A 20,734-nucleotide genomic window follows, 5' to 3' on the forward strand; every position below is an offset into this window, starting at 1 on the left:
GGGGTCACAAGGTGGATTTGCTCACCCTGGCTGTGAGTGTGAGTATTCCCACATTTTAAAATCTCCATGGAAAGGTTTTCTTGCAATCCCCTCTTTGAGGTGGGGCAGAGCCAGGCTGCAGCAGCTGCTGTGAACTGTATTGATTGAAAATCCAGTGTCAGGAAGGGAGCTGTGTGTTTTCTTGCCCTAAATGCCTGGAGTTCCCTTTTCCCCCCTTAAACATAAGATCCTGCATGTTTCATTTGTGTGAGGAATTGTAGGGACAGGCAATCAGTGAATAATTGTCCCTCCCGAAAGAGTCTGGATTTGATTTGCACTTGTTCCACCCAGGAGAGCTGATGTGGAGCAAAAGCTGCTCTGGGAGAGAAGTTTTGTAGGAGCTGTGAGTCGTGCTTAGGGCAGGATGAAACCCCTCGAGCCACGACTGGATCCATTCCCTATGTTTGGATCATCTTTATCCTCCTTTGCACCCAGATTCGGATTTGGGAAGAGGCAAACAGGAGGCCCCGGGGCTGCACCTGGGAAACCTCCGTGTGCCTTGCCCGGGACAATTCCACCGTCACCCTCGGCTCGCCAGGGCCACCCACAGGTTACTGCTCTCGGTGTGCGGCCCGACCCTTCCTTCCCATCACCGCCTGGCTGAGGGAAGAGGTCCTGGGGACGGTTTCGAATGAATTTCGAAAATTCTGTGAACTGATACAAGCGAACATCTGCTCTCCTTGCTGTTTCTCGAGTGCCTGCCGAGTTCTGCCGCGTCCAGCCCGCCGCGTTCCGGGGCTCAGCTCGGCACCCTCCGCCTTCCCCTGCTGCTGCTCCCGCCCGGCTCTGGCTGGATCAGCCCCAGGCTTCGCTCGGGGCTCGGGGCTCCCTCCCTGCGTGGTCGGGATACAGACCCGGCTTGGTGGGAGCTGCTCCGGGAGCTCCGCTGTGCCATTCCCGGGGAGCTGTAGCCAAACCTCCCCCGTCCCGTCGGGTTTGTTGCATGACAAGGTTGATGTGCTCGTCCTCCCCACGTGTCGTACGTGTCCTTACGATGGAGTGCCTTACTCATAGTTTACAAACACTGTGTATCTGCTGAGCTGTTGGACTCTGCTGTTTGCTGTTCTCTGGGGAGTTTTTGGTGCTTTTGGTGTTTCCGGTGGCAGTGAGGCCGTCCCTCCTCCTGTCCTGTCCTCCTGTCCCCGCCGAGCTCGGCGCTGCTCACCTGCTACCGCTTCCCTGTGCTCTGGGCATGGCAGAGCCGAAGGGCTCCGTGACAGCCGCGGTGGCTGCTGCCGGTGTCCCCATTTATCCCATTTATCTATGCATCGCTGCCGGAACGCGGGCGGGGTGTGCAGGGACACATCCCATCACCGACCACACTTTGCTCGGCACGCCCAAACCCTGTCCCGTCCTGCCAGAAATCCTGAAATGCACCAAGCGGCACCTTATTCCGGGGCCGGGTGGTGGGGACAGTCCCGGTCAGTCCCTGAGGAGGGAGGTGAGTGACGTGTAGCTGTTCCTGTGCATTGCTGTACTCAAAACAACGTTCCTTTATTCCATGGTATTTCTTATCCCAGTTTTATATGGAAATCTGCAGGATTTTTGTACTGTATGTCTGCGGGAGGGATGCATCATGCACTTTTTTTTTTTTTTTTACTTTTGTTTGTAAAAAATGTCCTGGATATTTTATGTGCTTCTTGTGAGGAAATAAAATAAACTTTTTTTTTTCCTTTTCAAATGGTTTTGCAGCTTTGTTTGGAGGTGGGGAAGGAACAGGTACGGAAGGGGTGGAAAGAAAAGGAGGGAGTGGGACATATCCCAGGAGCCACTGCCTGCCTCCTGTTATCATTCCCCATCTATCCTGGCTCTGCTTCCCTCACTTTTGGATCCTGGCTGTTTTCTGATGCTCCTGAAGGCTGGATCCAGAGGAACAGGATGGAAATCAGTCCTTTTCCACCTGATTTCTTCACAGACCCCAGAGTGAGTTCAGGAGAAGCCGCTCACCTTCCAGAAAGGATGCCAGCATTGGAGCAGTGGCACATGAAAATGTGACACCTGCACCTTGCCAAGCCTGGAAAATCCCACCTGGGAGAGGAGGGATGTCCCAGCTGTCACAGCAACGTGGGCTGTGGAATTCCCACAGGCCTGTGCTGATCTCCTCAGCAGAGCCACATCCCCAGAGTGGAAGCCCAGGAGTTCCCACAGGGAGCAGGGACAGCAGCTCCCTGAGGAAATCACCTGCCAGTGACCGAGGGCACTGCCCTGGGCTGCCAGGGGTGAGGTTGGAGCATTGGGGTCTCATTCACCTGAGGATATCCCCAGGGGAGAGATGGATCCCCAGGTGTGGGAGCAGCCTGGGCAGGTGCTGCTGAAGGAGCTGAGGCACTGGGAGCTGGAAGTGGATCTGTCCCTGCCCTGATCCAGGACCCCAACATGGAGCACTTGGCAGAGGGACAAGGCCTCACTGGAGTTTCCTGGATGTGCTGACACGATGGCACAGGAGGGACAACAGCGGGAGCAGGGGCTGTGTGGGGTTTGTACCCCCAGGGTTAGCTCTCTCCAAAGCTAGGAAGCTTGCGCTGAGTTTGGAGCCCCAGAGCTCTGGGGTGGGAAGAGCAGCTTCCCACTGTTGTTTGAGACCCTGGAGCACAGCCTGTCCCACAGCCAACACCGTTTTGGGGTCAATATTTCCTGTTGGCTCATTTAATTCACACATCCCTTGACTGGGTTAATGGAGACCCAGCTCCCTGCTCAGTTCAGCTTCCCAAAGATGGAGCCTCCCCACGGAGCCGTTCCCAGCTCCAGAGGTGGCTGGGAGTTGGATATGGGGAACCACAAGACAGGACTGTGGGATGGGTGGAGCATGCCCAGGCTGCTGGTGAGCCCCTGGCTGTTTTTTTTGTTCTTGTTAGGATTGGAAATTGGTCCTTTTCGGAGCTGTTCCTCACGGCCGAATGTTACATCCTGTTGTGATGTTGCCATGGCAAAACCAGGCAACATCTGGAGCAACACAAATTCTCTCTGGCGACCGGGGAGGGTTTATTTATAGCCTCGTTGACCAGAGGAGATGCCTGAGCCTGGAGCTGCTGTGGGCAGGGGCAGCCTGGCACAGGGTGCCCTCCTGGCTGGGAACTGGGGTGGTGGGAAGGTGCAGGGTCCAGCTGTGCCTCCATGGAGGAGCTGCAGGTGCTCCAAGGCTCATCTCCTCAAGGACCCTCCGATGGGAGGATGGTTCCCTGCCGGCATTTCCCAGTTCCATGCGGAGTTGGGGTGGTGAGCAGGCACTTCAGTGGCGGTTTTGGCTAAGAAGATGATGTTTGGCAGGAGGGTGGGGCTGATTGTAGCACACAGAGAAGCCACAGGAAGGACCCTGGGGGCTGTGGCTGCATTGCCACACTGGCGAAGGAGAACCTGCTGTCTGGCAGTGGTTCTCTAGCTGCCTGCACCCTCAGGAGGATGCCTCTGTGTCCATTCCTGCTGGGCCGTGGCTGAACAACCACTCTGGCCTCTGGAAAGGTGGAAATGTAAATATTTTTCTCAGCAGAAGCTGTGAATTGGTGCTGCCAAGGCCAGAGGAGCCAGTTCCTGCAGCGGGCACAGGCCGAGCTGTGCTGCCGGTCAGGTTTGCTCCAGTCTCGGTGCGTATTCCCTAAAAGACTCTTCCTCCCTGTGTTTGAAGGACAGGGAGCAGCAATGCTGCAGCAGCTGCCATTTCCTTTTATGCAGAGGGCTCAGGAGCAGAACCACGTTGGTGCTGTGTCAGAGTTCTGAGCAGCTCCCCGGAACATGGGACACAATGCCCAGGGCAGGTGCCAGGACGTGGCTGAGCCCATTCCACACCAACCCTGAGCTCTGCAGTCCCCACACAGGACAAGCCCAAACCACCACCATATCCCCAAATCATGAGGGTTTCTGAGAAGCCCAAAAGGAATTTGGCTTTGCCATGAGGGCTCAAGGGGAACACACAGAATTATTGATCGGGTTACAGTGCCAGGGTTGAGTGAGTTCATCCCGTGGGAGAGGTGACTTGGCTGTGAAATTCCTCACTCCTGCACCTGCCAGCACACCTTGCTCAGCATTTCTCTACCTGTCAGGACTGCTGCTGCCAGGTTCTCCTGCTGCTGCTGTTGGCAGGAGCCCGGCCACCAGCCCTGATCCCGCTGGGAATTGGTTGTGTTTGCTCTGGGCAGCCTCGGCAGGGATTTAAGACTTCCAGTGGAAACAAACGGGGGTTTGTCTGCGCAGAGCAGCTCGGCAACGTGCGCTGATAAAGAACTGTCCCAGCAAGGGGCCTGGCTGGCCCCAGGCTGATAAGGGCTGGGATAACCCTCATCCCTCGCTCCTTCCCCTCGGCAGTGGCAGGGATTCTCTGCTGACACAGGATGAGATGGTGGCATCATGACCATGCTCCAGGTGTCACACATGCAGCTGCTGTGTGTCTGTGGTGCTCAGAGGCTGCCTGGGTCCTTGAGGTCTCTGGATGAGGCCCTGCAGGATTTTCCTACCTCATATCAGGGCATGCCTTTGGGTTGGGGTCGAATCCTGTTTGGCAACTCTTTGGTGACACTGGGGTAACTCAGCCCAGGCACCTCTTTTGGGATGATCTAGGTGTTTTCCTGCATCCTGCCTCGGGATGCTTCCCGGCTTGGGGAACCATAAAAGGCAAAGCACAGGGGCAGTGGCTGGGCTGGGAGCTGCGGCTCGCTGCAATGCCAGGCATCCCAGCTGTGTACAAACGGATTAGAGCCCTCCAGCTCTCCGGCTCCGCTGCCTTCCGGAGGGTTATCCAAAGGGAGGAACGTTCTGCCTGGGGGGTTATTTAGAGAAATGGCCAGAGCGTTAATAGGGATTTTTGATAAGTTCTGTTTCAGAGTGTCTGCAGGGAAAGTCATGTCTGAGGCTGCTGTCGGGCTCCCGTGTTAATCTCAGGCAGCCGTTCTCTGTCACTGCAATTCCCTTTGCCATAACGTATTCCTGCAGATCATTCCAGCTGCTCCGGCTCTGCCCCGCGTGCTCTGTGCAGGCAGCATCTCTCCTCCAACCCCTGGGACACAGCCCAAGGCTGAGTGCTGCTTCCAAGGAAGGAGCACTGGGGGAGTTGCTCCGTGTCGGAGCACGGATGCAGGTTTCCATTTCTCCGTGGAACCCACAAGGAGCTGGCAGAGGTGATCCTGCCCAGACAGCCTGGCAGTGAATCCCTCTGGAAGCAGCGAAATCGGAGGGAAGCCAGGATTGCTGCACAGAACTGTGGAGAGCTGTTGCTGGAGCAGGTTGGGGAAAGAGGATAATCCCTGGAGAAGGATGCAGATGCAAGGAAGCAAGTCCTGACTGTGAAGTGCCATGGACCTGCAAATTAGCAGCTGGAGAGGGTTTTTCCAGTCACCCAGGTGGGATGTGTTTGGGTAGAGACCAGCGTGGCACCAGCTGTGCTGGGTGTGGTGTCAGGAGTGGCAGAGCACGGGCTCCGTCGTGCCAGTGGGATGTTCCTCTCTGCTGGCCATGAGGCCAAGGAACGCCGGTTCACATGACCCAGGCTCTGATGCTTCCAAGTGCTGCCGTCTCCCAGAGCGGAGCGAGGAGGAGGCGGTGCTGAAAGCCTGCCGAGACCCAAGGTGGGAAAAATCTTGGCTGGCCAGTCCCAAAGCACTTGGGATCAGGAATTACGGTGACAGAGCTCCCGGCCATGGAAGCCTCCACCTGGCAGTACCGTGGATTTTTACGGGATGACACAAGTAAGGCAAGGGGGAGAGACTGCCCAGCTTCCAGGGGAGACTCCGCAGGGACGTGTGAGGATTATCCACTGCTGCAGCTCAGCCAGGAGGGCCTGGGACACAGCCGGGAGCGGGGGGACCTCCCCGACCTCCGGAACGACACCGCGGGCCCTGCCAAGAGGCCAGAGATGAGCAGCAGCGGGCAGAGAGGGCAGCGGGGGCCGGCAGGGGAGCTGTACCTGGAAGAGCATCCCGTGTCCAAGGGGTGCAGGAAAGGGCGGGAGGGAGAAGCCCCTCCGAAGGTGTACGAGCTGGAGGTGGTGCCCAGGAGGGTGGGCACGGGCAGGACGGTGAGGCCGGTGGTGTACAGGCTGGAGGAGAGCGAGTACCGGCGCCTCATCCAGGAGGCAGAAACGGAACCTGAGGAGGAATGGGAAGAGACAGAGGACACGCTACCCTTGATTCAGGAGGGCTACACGGGGGATGGGAAGGTGGCAAGCCCGAGCCTCAGCAGGCTCAACTCCTTGGAAAGGGTGCTGAGGAGGCAGATGAGCCGCTCGGACTCGGAAAGCAGCGTGGAGAGCAGGCAAGTGACCAAACTGAGCCCCAAGAGCCCCTCGGAGGGGAACAAGCCGACCGTGCCCGTCAGGTCCGACAGCTTCGAGCGCAACGCCATCCTCATGGATTACATCCTGCAAAGCAAGCCAGAAGCAGGCACACCTGTCACCTACATCGCCAGGGACAGCAGCAAGGCAGCTGAGAGCCTGAGGCAGGCGAGGAGCTTCACCCCCCAGCCCGATGGAACACTTGACTTGTGCCAGAACGGCCAGGCCAGCGAGGAGGATCCGGCCAGGAAGTCCGAGCCGGATCAGCAGGTAATGAAGAGCCTCGAGAGAATGGTCCCTCCGGTCACAAATTATCCCTCGGTGGCCAGAGACATCGGGAGGCTTTCGAGACAGAGCAGCAGCCAGCTCCCAGAGAGCAGGGAGCAGCTCGGAGGTGAAGCTGATGAACTCGATTCCTACCTCCCGAAAAAGAAACCCCCGGCCCCCCCTGTCAGGACCCACAGCAAGGAGTGTCTGGCTCTGAGTATGAGCAAGGCTGTGGCGCTGACGGAGGCGCTGCTGGAGCCCCTCGGCGATGAGGCCAAGGCTGGCAGGGAGCAGTGGGCAGCGGCGGGCACGGAGCTGCTCCCTGGAGGCAGGACTGCGGGAGGAGGGGGCTCGGAGGAGCCGGAGCGGAAGGGGAGGCAGAGTCAGGAGGATGAGAATGTGCTTAAAGTTGCCGATGCCAAGAAAACCTTCGAAAAGCCCAAGGCGTCGGAGGGGACGGCAGCAGCACCAGCGCCCAAAAAAGGTGAGGAGTGAGGGGTCCAGGCTCTGCCGTGGGGCTGGGGGGTCCTGGAGGTCGCTGTTCCAGGGCAGGCGGGAACACGGCCCTGGATGGGAAATGACTGCCGGGAATAGCCTGGTGACAGACGAGGTGTGCTCGGGGCACACGGAGTCTCCTAAGGAGGCAGGACGGGAATCAGGTATTGGTTCTAAGCCCTTCGTGCAGTGAAACTGTTTTGGAGAAAGATTTGTTTTGTCAGACTCCTGTGTAGGAATAAGTACAATTTACTGCTTCTCACAGCAGCTCCAGTGCAGCATTGTCCATAGGATGCATCCTCCCACTGCCATGTGGGATTATTTGCCTCTGTCTCTGCAGGCACTGGGTGAGCCAATGTAATTTTATTTTAGCCATTAAAAAAGCAGCATTATTTTCTCTAAGTTCTTTTTCTCCTGCACTGTAACTTCACTGAATAAGCCTTTCAGGAGAATGACAACAACTTGGAAACCCTTTCACTGAAAGAAATATGGAGAAGTGAACCCTGTTGAAATTTTCTGGTAAAGCAGCAGTTCTGCAGAAATAGGACGGATAGAAATGAGTGTTTGTGTGAGAGTTTGGATCCCGCAAGGAGCCACCCGACCCACGCTGCTTAACTCCCATCTTCTGTTCAGTGACAATCTGCAATTGTGCATTTCCTTATAAGGGAAAAAAAATAAGTGTTTTAAGACACAGGAAATCTGTGGTGGCTTTGAACTGAGTTTGCTTAAAAAGTAGGTGTGATCAGTTACTGTCGCGACAGAGTCGGAGCGTGAACGTGCTACAGTTTGTGCGTGTCAGGGATGACAAAATCCCTGCAGGGATGACAAACAGCTCCTGTGCTCTCAGGAAGCAGCTGAGGACACGTTGCACGGTGTAAAGAAACCGAGGTGGGAGATATTTGTCAGTGCAAGCACTGCCAGGCTCAGGGCATGGGGCAGGGTGGTGGCATCTGAGTGTAGATCTCCAGACTCCTCAAAGGGGAGGTTGTCTAGTGTCAGAGGTACAGCTGAGCTGGAGCCTTCCCTTCACAGCGGGCACCGGGATGTTTGCTCAGCCCATCCTTCCCGGGATGGAAGGAGCAGGTGGATGGAACAGGTCTTGCAGGAGAAGGGATACAAGGAATCAGCTCCCTCCCCAAGGCAATGCCAGCTGCAGCCCAACCCCTCCTGACACATTTTTACCTCCTTGTTCTCCAGAAGAAACAGGGAGGGAGGGTTGAGACAATATTTCAGCGCTGAACTGTGGAAATGTCGCAATAAAAAAATCACTGACTCACGGAATGGTTGGGGTTGGGAGGGACCTCAGAGCCCATCTTGTTCCACCCCCTGCATGGGCAGGGACACCTTTCACTGGAGCAGGAAGAAGAGCAGGAACAGCTTCCCATTCTGCTTTATCCATGACAGTCTGTTGGGTTTTAAAAGCTGGGTTTTAAAAGCATTGATCTTCCCAAATCTCAAACACAGGCGCCTCACCTGGATTTACCCTTATGTGTTTCCTTTCTTATATCTCTGATTTTTCCAGCACCTTTGGTCCATCCTGATCCTAGACAGCAGGGAGAGAAACAGAAGGAGATGGCAAAAGAATTCCAAAGTGCTTGAATAGTGAGGCTCTGTGATCAGTGCCCAGGAACCCCAGCACCCAGCCCCGGCTCCTTCCCTGCCTGCCTGATTTTTTCCTGCTGTTCAGGATGCTAGGAATTGTCAATCCCAGGATATTAATGTTGTAAATAAAATACACCTTGCTTTCTTTTTTTCTTTTTTTCTTTTTTTTTTTTTTTTTCTTTTTTTTTTTCCCAGTTCTGCTTTCTTGTCTCTCTCCTCCTCGTTAATCATCCAGAGACAGCAACAAAGGAAATCCCATCTGTTGCAAGCAATTGCTTTGGGTTTATTTGGTGGCCCAACATTTTAATTAGGTATTAGGACCTAACCTCCCCTTCACTGCAGAAATAGAAGAGAATTGAAAATACATTTCACAATCCTGTCTAATGATGGAAAAAAATACATGTGGAAATAGAATAACTTGAAAAATTAGAGGTTTCTTTTTGTTGTAAAAGCTCGTTTTTTGGTTGCCTTTCTTCCAGCAGAGTTGGGAGGGATGTGTCTGACACTGATATTGCTGCACAAAAGGTGTGAGAGTGGGGAGATGCAGTGATAGATGTGCTGGATGAAATCTATTGTAAATCATTAATAACAATAGCATCAATTATTAATGAACATCCTGGCCTAATGTTCACTCATTCCTTATCCATCTCCAGCATCCTTCAGCCCTTCCAAGCAGCACAGGAGCGATGTCAGCACAGGCCCTCAGTCACCACAGTGGATTTTATTGCCCTTTGGGGAGGGGGGTTGTGAATGGCCCCACTTTTGGGGTCTAGAAGTCACACAGAGCTGGGAATAAAGCTCAGGGGTGCTGGCTTCCAACCCTGCCCTTTAACCCACGTTTTCCTCTTTCTCTCTTTCTTTGTCACCACACTCAGACACCTCTCCCTCCCTGCCTGTTGTTTGATGGAACATTTTGCTCTCCTTATCTTCATTCCCTAATTCTACAGCTCCCCTTTCTGGTCAAGGATTGAATAAGGCCAGTCCAAAGGGATTTTGCTCTCCCTGTCTCTGCAGACAAACCCTTTGCAGGAGCTGGGGAACACTTCCCTGGGCAGAGCACATCCTCCCAGCCAGAGACAGAATCGATTTCCCATTATCCAGAGCCCTTACGTGGTGGCTCTGAGAACAATTTCATCTTGGCAGCTGCTCAACACTTGATGATCACGGAAATGTCTCTTAAAAACCAGGATTGGGAGTCGTTTCATCAAGCTGCCCCTGGCACTCGCTCCGTGCCCACAGACATGGAGGAATCAAGGCAGAAAAAGTAAATTAATGCTGAGAGTAAATCTAATTCCACACAGAGAAAGTGGAGTGGGGAGGGTTTTTCACTGCAATCAGTTCAGATTTCAGAGAATCCCACAATGGTTTGGGTTGGAAGGGACTTTAAAGACCATCTTATTCCAACCCCCTGCTATGGGCAGGGAGCATTTCCCTGCACTAAAAATCACTGAAGTCCAATAATGTTAAGTGAAAGGTAAGATCACATTCCTGATTGCAGCAGGAGCAGCTCTTCCCAAAGCTGCTGGGCCTGGCCTTGATGGGATCCCTAAATTATGGAAGCCATAGAAGGAGAAATACAAAAATATTCTAATTTCATGTGAGAGAATCTAGTACTTCCTGGTCAATAAATATTATTATTAAGTAAAGATATAATAATAATTAATAAATAAAAATACTTCAGAAAATAAGTAGATAAATAGGGAGATGAAAGTCCTTGAAAAGCTTGTATAACTTGGACACCTGCAAATCTAAGGCTCAAGACTGTGCTGTCTGGCATATTTTGGTAGAAGTTAAGCTGCAAAATAACAGGACTTTAAATTGCTGATCTCTCTAAACCCTCCCTGAGCCATTTCCCTCCATTCAGAATTATTTAGCAGTGAGGATTTCAGCAAAACAAAAAGTCTGAGACAAATTCATCCCTCCAATGACCTTACTGGTTCCTAAAATGGGGTTCATCACCCCTTTGGGATATCTCAGAGACACCAAACTGAAGAAAATAATCAAAATTTCTCCTAAAAAAATGGTGCCTCAGGTGTTTCTTTGCCTCTTCTTAACTATAGACATGGCCTTGGTGGGGAAGGCTGTGGGACACACCTGCCGTGGTCCTTGTGAAGCACACCAGGCTCACCCCAGGAGCGAAGCAAAGGGGGGTTTATTGCAGGGATGGAATTGATGCATATTTGCAGGAGGCTAAATTTAGCAGCTGACATAAGTTTCAGAGGTGGAGTCTGTAGCCACGGTGCTGTTTCCGTATAAAGGCTGTGAGATAGTTTGCAGCAATCCTGCAGTGATGTAGCTGAGGGGGAAATATGTGGGATGCCTAAAAGTGGATTCTTTTTTTTTTAATAAATCCTGAACTTCTGCAAAATGTGCTAACCAGGTGCTGGTAAAATAGGGCAAACTTTGGCGTGTTGTTCCTTGTAGCTGTAAGGATTTAGTGTTTTTCCTTTAGAAAAATTAGGATTTGTGGCATATTTTGACAAGCTGTTTGGCTTGCAGCACTGTAGATAGCATTTAAATTGTTTGTTAGGGTGGTTTTACTCATCTGAAGTGATGAAAATTAGTGGTTACAGCAGAACCAAAGAGCACATGTAAAACCTGAGCTGTTTCTTCTGTTTGTTGGAGAATTCAGCCTAAAATTCCTGTAATTTCTTCATCACCTTGTGATCTAAACAGCTCGTTAATCCCAGACAGGATCTGGGTGTTTTTTGGAGTGTTTCCATCCAGCTGTTTAAGGAAGCTCTGGTTAAAATTCCACAGGTATTATTTCCACCTGAGTCCATCCTTAGCAACTCTCCCAGCGTTGTGTCGAGCAAGGAATTTCCATCTCTGCAGGATCCACCCTTCCCAAGGCAGCTCTTGAGAGGATTAGGCTTCAATCAGATTTCTCAGGATGAATTTCACTTTGTGTCCTCTGTGTTTCACTTTCTTTTCTGTTGGAGGCCAAAAATCTTCCTTGGTTCCCCTTCTGAGTGTTGGGCAGTGCCGGGTGCTGCTGCCTTCGTTCTTGTTTTCCAATCCAGGCTAAAGCATTGCTCAGAACATGATTAAAATATCACCTTTATAAAATTTACCCTCCCCTCCCCACCAGGTTTGAGGCTTCTAACAAATTATCAATGGGCAGGCAGGACTCTCAGCTCTATCACTGACTCATTCCGTGAGCTTCAATACGTCACGTATGTACGTGGAAAATGTGAATCAACCTAAACTCCCTAAACTCTGGGTTACCTGCAGCTCTGCTCCAAGGCTGCTTTTGTTTTCTTCCCTTTTAGCTTTAATGAGATTGTTTGAGGGAGCAGGGTGGTGTAATTGTGCTGGGCTGGCTTTCAAAAAGACGGTATGGATTAATTTCAGGGTAATTGTTGTCACGGGCAGGGGCGCAGCCTTGCCGCTCCAATCTGTGTGTGTCATTTTTTTTATCAAGGCGTTACTCAGCAGGTAAGAGAGGCTTTCCTGCTTGTTGAATCAGCGGTTACATTTAGTGTCAAAGGTTAATAAATGCAGGATAACATTTGCTTAATCTGTAGCTTCTGATGTTTCCATTAGCTGTGACAGTCAGACCAGGACAAATGTATCTCCTCGAGGTTTTCCCTGTGTTTTAACAGCAGCTATCACTCACAGGGGTAATTCATGGTCCTGTCACAGCTCCGTGGGGGACGAGGAGGGCTCTCAGCTCAGCTCATCACGACGCATATCCCTCCAAACTGTGAAATATTAGAAGAGGAATTAGCAGAGTGATGCTCCCCCGAAACCTCACCCCCCTCTTTAACATCAAACCGCACCCAAATGAACGTGCAAACGTCGGCCCAAACGGATGAGGAAGCTCGAAGAGTTTTGGTTTTGGCCATGTATGGTAACACTGAGGGCTGTGGGCTCTGCTCGGGTGTTGTTCACCCGCCCCTCGGGCGCCCTGAGGCCGCGGTGGCCCCGGGTGTGGCGGTGTCACCTGCGTGCAGCCAGCCGTGTGTGACCCGACCTCTCAGAACAGCGCAGATACAAACCTTACACCCCTCAAAGTGCAGCATCCCCGAATCCTCTTTACCACGACGGGGAGAACCTCTGGTTTCAAACCTCTGCCCCGAGTGTCTCGTTGAAGTGTGGTTCTTAGCGGGGATTGAGCTCTGCAGTCTTTAGCGGGGGCTTTTGTCACCGTCTGTTTTTTCACCACAGCCGCTGTGATTTGGTGTGACAGCGTGAGGTGACGCGGTTGTTTTCTTGTGGAGCTACTGGTTCTCCTCAGCGTTACCTCTGAGGACAGCAGGCTCATCTCAGCCCTCAGGGCAGACACGGCCGATCCCTCAGAGAGGACACGATCAGTCCCTCAGGGAGGACATGACCAATCCCGCAGGGATGACATGACGGGTCCCTCAGGGAGGACACAATCGGCCCCTCAGGGATGAGACGATCTATGCCTCAGGGATGACATGATCGATCCCTCAGGGCAGACACGACCGATCCCCTAAGGCATGAGGTGACTGATCCCCAGGGACGACAAGACCGGTCCCTCAGAGCGGACAGGACCGGTCCACAGGGAAGACGCGGCCGGTCCCTCCGGTCGGACACCATCGGCCCCTCAGCTCCCTCATGACCTCCCGCCGCTGAGGGGCGGCGGGGCGGGGCCTGAGAGCGCGCGACAGCGCGTGGTGGCGAGCGCCGCGCGGCCATTGGCTGGCGGAGCCGTCACTCATCGATTCGCCCCGCCGCATCGAGGGAGGCGGAGAGGGCGGTGCCTAAGCAGAGGGGGCGTGCCCCTTCTGTGGGCGTGGTCTCCGCGGGGGCGGGCCCCGTAGCCGCGCTGCCCCGCCCCACCCCGCGGCGCTCAGTCGGGCGGCGGCGGCGGGCGGAGGAGGAGGCGGAGGCGGCGGCTCCGCCGGGCTGAGGAGCGGACGCGGGAGGCGGCTCGGGATCGCGGTGCGGCTCGGGGGCGGTGAGGGCGAGCAGGAAGAACTGGGGAACACCGGGGTGCGAGGCTGCGGCCGGGCGGGCGATGCGGTGCCCGCGGGAGGGCGCCGGGCAAGGGCGGGGGTCCGGCCGGGCGGGCCCTTCCCGCGCGGGGCCGCCGAGCCCTCCGTGAGGCGGCGGCCGCTGTCAGCGCGGGGCCCGCGGCGGCAGCGCCCTCCCCGCACCGCTCGGCCCCGGCCGCTCCCCGCTCCCTCCTTATTAGGCAGCGGCGCGGGGTCGCCGCCGCATCCGCATCCGGCCGGGGCCGCCGGGCAGGGCAAGCCCGGGGCGGGGCGGCGGCGCCGGGCGCTCCCGCCGCGCACCTGATGCCGCGGCGGGGACAGCGCTGGGGGGGCTTTTGTTCGGTACGTTTTGCCTTTTTTTTTTTTTCTTTTTTTTTTTTTTTTTCTCCCTTCGTTGTTTTCCGCCCGGCGATGCAGCAGCTGCTCGGTGCCACCGGCGTGTGCCGCCCCCGGAGCGCCCGTCCCCGCCGTGCACCATGGCAGAGGACAAAAGATGAGCGCCCCGAGGGGGGTTTACTTTGGGTTTATTTTCCGCAGGCTCCCGTAGAGCAGGTCGTTGTCACGCCGTTATTAGGGGCTCTGTCGAGGCTGTGCAGGAGATGTGTGGACTCCTGGGCTGTGTGACATGTCACAGAATCACCAGGGGATCCCAGAATGATTTGGGCTGGAAAGGACCTTAAGCACCATCTCTCCCATCTCGTTGCCTTGGCCAGATGTCCCCGGGCTTTGTTTTCCTATGCAGGAAGGCACATTGTTTTACAGTGATATGCCAAAGGCTGAAATTTAAAGGTTAGCCCATACCTGTGCTTTATGAAATTCCCACCGATTCCATTATCAGCACGAGGGAAGGGCTTGGATACACGGGCAGGTGTCTGACACCACCACACAGAGGTTCAGCTGTAGGATTGTAACTGTCAGCTGTAACTGACTGCACAGGAGACAGGTCTGAAAAAAGAAGAAAATTAAAAAGGCAGTGAAAGGCACCAGGAAACAAAAGGAAACCCGCTGGAAACAGTTTTATTGTTGAAGAGAAGTGATATGCAGTAGGGTTGGGTTTTTTTTTTTTTTTAGCAGCTGGAGTTGGTCTGAGCACGTCTGTTAGTGCAGATGTGCGTGGGGATTACTGGGAGCAAAACCAAGGACGGTGGCAAAATCAGAGAGGGATGTTCTCAGCACACCAGGCTGCGGTTGATTTTTTTCAGTTCGCTGCTGAATTTCCCGATTTTGTTTTAATTTTAGGCCAGGCTGTTCCTAAATTACCTGGCTCCATCCTCTCTGTGTGCCTCCGTGGCACGCACGAGGGAAGGTCTGGAGTGTGGGAAAATGGTGTGAACTGGCACAGCGTGTCCTGGGAGAAGCGTGTTTGGATGTGGGGAAAGCAGCAGGCGATGTGTGCAGGAGGCAGGAGAGGGTTTATTCCATTTTCATTTGAATAACGAGCATTGAATCATCTTTTCTGCTCAAGGGGGGGAAAAAAAAAATCCAGATGGCTCTGTGCTTGCAGGAGGGTTTTATTGCAGCTAATAGTGGTGTTTGCTAAGGACTGAGTACACAAAGGTAGAAGATCAAATACTTTTGTGGCAATGCCTGTTTGTTTTGGGTATATGTGTATTTCTGTGGTTTTGGTAGCCCCAGTAAGACCTGACACACTCGAGGACACGTCAGGCAGCATTTGCTCGGTGTTTGTTTCAATACAGCACTTCATAATAGTAATTTTTCAATGGTCACTTGTAGCCTTTTATCCAGATTGCTTTAATCAGCATTTGTGTTCTCTGTTGGCATTGCTCTGTTTTCTCCCGAGCTGTCTTTTCAAACATCATTGGATTTTTTCAAGTGAAATCTTCATGCTTATTGCATCTGTCACTTCTGGGATCCACTCCAAGCGAAAGGCAGGGATTCAGTTTAATGGCAGTGAGGAGGAATGTGCAGAAGGGGGAAATATCAGCTTTTCCCTGGGTGATGCAGCACAGGGTGCCCTCAGTGACATCGTGGTGGCCACGTCCAACACTGGGCTTTAACGAGGGCTTCGTAAAACGGCTCATTAAACCAAATCGTTGTGTTGTGATGGGGAGGGAATTGATGGTCCTGGCTTTCATTTGGTGATCGATTCCGAGGAATATCCCTGGGATGCCAGCTTCCTTTTCTGAAGACACGAGCAAAACACTTCCTGGACCGAGTTTGCAGCCCGGTGAGGTCATCAGTGCACCACTCCCAGGGCCAGGAATGTCCTCTTGGGCAAGCTCACAGGCACATTTTCACTTGACTTTTAAAGTCTGCGTTTGTTTGTTTTGATTTCGTTTTACTGAGCCTCTTGTGATAATCTCAGCCCTTCTCCGAGGATGTGTTGGAACAGAAACTCACCGAGGATTTGAAGTGCCCCAGTTTAAGCCTTTGCAGGGCATAGGAACAAGAATTAAATGTCTGTGCTCTCTTCTGGCTCGCTCCCTGTAGTCTCCCCCACCTAATATTTCTGGGCTGGTGTATTCTGGTGGGTAACTCTGAAACTGGTATGATTAGAAACTGCTTAGAGCTTCAGTTTAGGCAGCTCCTGGAGCCATGTGTGAAGAGTCAGGCTGCTGGTGGCTTGGGGCTGACAGCATGGAAACTGCTGAGTTTTTGTCACATTCTGCACAGTTGCAAGTGGTGGTGAACACCAAGTTAAAATGAAACAGAAAAAAAGGTTTTAGGCTTCGCTGAGTGACTCAGGAAAGCAGCAGTGAAAGCCCATTTTTCTGGATGTGGCTCCACCAGTATGGTTGGGAATTGTTTACTGGGCCCTTTCTTTTTATCTGTTAATAGGATTGCTTTGTTCTGCCTTTCCTCCTGTGAGTAACCGTGCAAAAAAAAATGGATTATTTGTTTCTTTTTGAGGTTATAATTGTTCAGTGCATGACTTTTTGTGGCTTTTCTCATCTCAAACCACACACAGACATGTGAAATACCAGCGTGACACAGAACTGCTCAGCTGCTCCCAGGTTCCACTGGCAGCTTTGCAGGGCTCATCCTCGGAGGAGCAAATTGTCTGGAGAGGATCCTAATGGAATATACCAGCCATTAACTGTATCACTAGCCATTTGTTGTGTTCATGGGGTCGTGTAGGGAATATAAATTCAATCAGAATTAATGGCTAGAGATAATGATGTAGCTGGAAAGTAGAAGGTGGCTGTTGGGCAAGTGGATAATTTTACACTGCCCCGCTCCCATGAAATTCCTGATGCCAGTAAGACAGGGGGATCCCTTGGAGCAGACAGCTTCCTAAGGGGGTCACAAAGTGCTCCTCAAATGGAAGAGGATTTTGTGATGGAACATCCTGAAAACTTTAAAATCCTGCTCTGTAGGTCAGGAACTTGACAGAGAAAAATTGAAAATGGCATCTGCTGCTGCCTCCAAAGGGGAAAACATGTGCTTTTTGAAGGCTGCTGCCCGTGGTGGATAGAAGAGATCTCCTTGGTCTGGAAGTGACAAAACGTGGCCTTTTGGACCATTTCTCCTCTGTGCTGATGACTTAGAGGGAGAATCAGCTGCACTAGGGAAAGGACAATTTCTTCAGCATGACCACTTTGCCTCTTCAACACCCCTGGCTATGTCTCAGTCGATGTTTTGTTGGTGATAACAATAAGTGATCTCTAATCTGCCTTTTGCTGAGCCTGTGATGACGTCTGAGGTCTGGCTCTTGGTGGGAGAAGTTGCAGTGACTCTGACATTGAGCTGGGCCTCTCAGCCCAGCATAATTAGGTTTGTCTTGTTTTCCTTTTTTAATAATTGAATTTGAAAGAGCAATGGAAATAAACCAGTGGTGGGCTCTGACTTAAAGTGATTAAGGCTCAGCCTGATGCTGAGATGAGCTCACAGCTCTCCTTGGAGTTTTGTTGAACTCTGCTTGAGGCCAAGTGGTCTCTTTTGGAACACTTTAGGACCAGGGTTTCTCTGTGATTTTCCAGATTTTGGCTGCCATCTATGTAGGAACAAGCTCATAGGTAATAATTCTTCTGAGCTGAATATTAAGGCAGCCATTTCTGCATTTTTAGCAGATATGTCTGAGCAGGATTTCCTAAAAGTCCATGGGAATGGTGTGCCTGAAATTACTCCTCGTTTGCATCCCTGTGTGAACCTGGGTAGTGCACTGCACCTGCAGTTCCTGGTTTAACTAATCCCTGGGAAATGGACTTCAAATCACTCAGTTCTGTGTTTGGAAATATGGGAACTTCCCTCCCCGTGGTTCTGCATATAGTTGCCATAGAGACCGTGTTCCGGAGTCCTTGAAAATCCATTGTTTCTCCCAAATAAACATAAAAAGCTGCGGTGTTAAAGCAGCATATTTTGCAGTGTCCCATCCCTAAGCATTCCTTCATCAGGAGCTGTTTTGACAGGACAAGGAGCAATGGACTCAAACTGAAAGAGGGGATATTTGACTTGGATTTAAGGAAGAATTTCTTCCCTGTGAGGGTGGCAAAGCCCTGGCACGGGGTGTCCAGAGCAGCTGTGGCTGCCCCATCCCTGAAAGTGTCCGAGGTCAGGTTGGATGGGGCTTGGAGCAACCTGGGATAGTGGAAGGTGTCCCTGTCTATGGCAGGAGGTGGAATGGGATGAGCTTTAAGGTCCCTGCTAACCCAAACCAGTCTGTAAACCTGATGGGGACTTGACATCCTACAGCTTGCCAGACCTGGACGCTGGACAAACTGATAATGGGTGTAATTAGCAGCTCCAGGGATTAGCAGGCTGTAACAAATTCAATCTGTAGTAAGCAGCGTGTCCCTTGGGAACTGGGCAAACTGGCCATGCTGGGCAGATGATGCCTTGATAGGGAAGATTGTCATCAGCCAAGCCTCAGTGCTCAGGCACCTGCTCAAGGCTGGAATTACTTCCTGGAGTCACTTTTTTTGTCCCCCTTTTCCACTTTAAATACTTAAAAATCCCTCGTGGTTCGTTGCTTCCTGCTGGAATCTGGATCCTCCAGCTGACTCAGGGTGTCTTCTTGGCATTTCCTTGGCATTTTTCATCATACCTGTGAGAAACAGATTGGTATCCTTCTTTCCAAGCTGGGAATGTGAGGTGACACGTTTTACTCAGGGTCTGGCAGGTCCCAGGCTGGGAATACTTCTAGCACGTAATACCTGTAGCATGTACTACTAAGTGGAGTTGTTGTTTTACACATGGTTCAGGTATTTGCCCCAGCACATGTGGTTAGGATGTGTACATGTGGATAAAACACTGTTGTTACACTTTTAAACTCTTGATTTCTTTCTTAATTCCCTTCTGCAGTACTTATATTAATGATGCTGTATCTTGAGACTGGAGGCCCAAAGCTGTCTCATTCAGAACAGGAGATGCATTGCATTTTTTTTTTTTAAGCTTTCAGTGATACTTTTTCAGGTTTATTTGAATTTTTGGATCTGCTGAGATCAATTTGCAAGGCAGGAGAGAATCCTGAGCCAGCTTAGGCAAACACAAGTTGCCAGACATTCCTCTGCAATATATTCTGCTTTAGCACAGCCTGAAGGGTGGGCACAAAACTCCTCTAGCTCAGTGTTGCTGTGCTTCCAGCATCCTTTTCCTGGTCAGTGCCAGGAAAATTGCTCCTTTCTGGGCAAATTTGTTCTGTGTGGTGCTTTAAGGTGCTGCTGTTAAAGGTGGGTGCCCTTGTTTAGGGTCAGGCTACCCTGGGGTTATCTTTCTGTTCTTCCCCTGGCTCCCTGATGTTTCTGTGGGGGTAAAGGTTATCTTTTTGTTCTTTGAATCCGTGTTTTGTCGCATCTATCTTCTGCTCTACTCAGGGAATTCTTAAGTGCTCTGAAAGCTCCCATAAAAACCAGCTGGGCTTATCTGGGTGTAATTCTGTTGTTTTGGCCGGGCTCCTCTGGAGCTGCTGGAAATGCCACAGGGATTCCCAAAGGACTGGAAGTGTGGGTTGCACGTGCAGCAACGTGACTGTCAAGCCAACAGGTAAGTAAAGCTTAAAGGTCATCAAGGTACAGGCTGTAATTCTCCACTGGAAACCAGTTCTCCAGCTGAGAGCAGCCAGCTGAAGGTCCAAGAATTCCCCAAGGAATCAGCCTTTGCCCAGTGCTGGGGTGGGTGTGATTCTCCCTGTCAGGGAAGCTCAGAGGTGGAGGTGGTGCCGTGGAGGTGTCAAGGACATGGGTAAGAAGATGTTTTTCCTTCATGGATCTGATATCTGTCTTCACAGCCAAGAACGTTTATTAAAGCTCCTTAATAGACTAAATCTACTTCCCTAAGTTAAATTTTGGTTTCTTGCCTGCCCAGAGAAATGAGGAAGGTGCTTTGTGTCTCCCTCATGGTTTGACACCAGACTGTTCCCCTCATTGTTGTCCCACGACAGGTCAGTGACAAGGAACATCTGTAGGACAGAGGAAATGTGTTTGAACTTGGAAGCCTCTGCTAAAACAGATGTTTGGGGGTCTGTAATTGGCACCACGAGACAGGGATTTAAAATCAAGTTAGCAGATTGAACTATCTGGATTTGAGTTTCAGCTTCCTCTGTCCCCGTCCTCCCTCCCCCAGCCCTGATTTCAAATTGCACGTTACGGAAACAGGACGGAATGACAATGGTGCTCTTGGAATTATAGGCTGCTTGGCCAGAAGAGCTGGCAGGACAGCAAATGGAAATGTGGAGAAACACACGCCAGTTCCAACTGGGAGCACTGAGATTCATTTTGCAGCTTGTTTGTACTGCATTAAAATCCGAGATGTTGGCCTTGTCCGGCCCAAACCTCCCACGTCCTGGGGTGAGGATGTTGTCTTGTCTTTGACAACTCACTGTTGTTGGGGTTATTTTCAGAGCATTAAAAGCAGCTCAGTGTGAGGGCCTCACCTGTTGAGTGGGTGTTGTTGAGAAGTGGAAGAAAGTTGTGCCAGCCCAGCTCATTGTCACTTTTTGGAGCAGAGTGTATCCACTCAAAATTCCAGAGTGACCACACTGTTCTGTGCTGTTCCTCTGATCTACCTGAGATATTCTCCAGGACTCCAGCCCATCCTGTTTGCTGTTACAGCAGGAGATGTGTGGCTGTGGTGTTAATCCACGAGGTGCTGCCATTGCACTAGGTCATCCTGCTGCTCCCGGGTCACATTCCCCAAGGCAGCTCCGGCT

The 20,734-nt window shown here is 51.9% G+C and overlaps 1 protein-coding gene across 3 annotated transcripts in view; it reads left to right on the top strand.

Moving 5' to 3' along the window:
- Nucleotides 1-5,100: 5,100 nt before the first annotated feature.
- The window catches only part of CORO1C (coronin 1C), a 48,947-nt gene continuing 33,313 nt past the window's right edge, over nt 5,101-20,734 (top strand). Inside the window, exon 1 of one of the 3 annotated variants that reach the window (XM_066331573.1) lies at nt 5,101-7,049. In XM_066331573.1, the coding sequence (XP_066187670.1) occupies nt 5,666-7,049 (1,384 nt within the window). In that variant the 5' untranslated portion in view covers nt 5,101-5,665. Of the gene's footprint in view, nt 7,050-13,471; nt 13,590-20,734 lie in introns of those variants that run through there. The other 2 variants (XM_066331574.1, XM_066331575.1) reach the window with 2 other exon arrangements.

Source organism: Sylvia atricapilla, chromosome 17, assembly GCF_009819655.1.
Source record: "Sylvia atricapilla isolate bSylAtr1 chromosome 17, bSylAtr1.pri, whole genome shotgun sequence".
NCBI lineage: Eukaryota > Metazoa > Chordata > Aves > Passeriformes > Sylviidae > Sylvia > Sylvia atricapilla.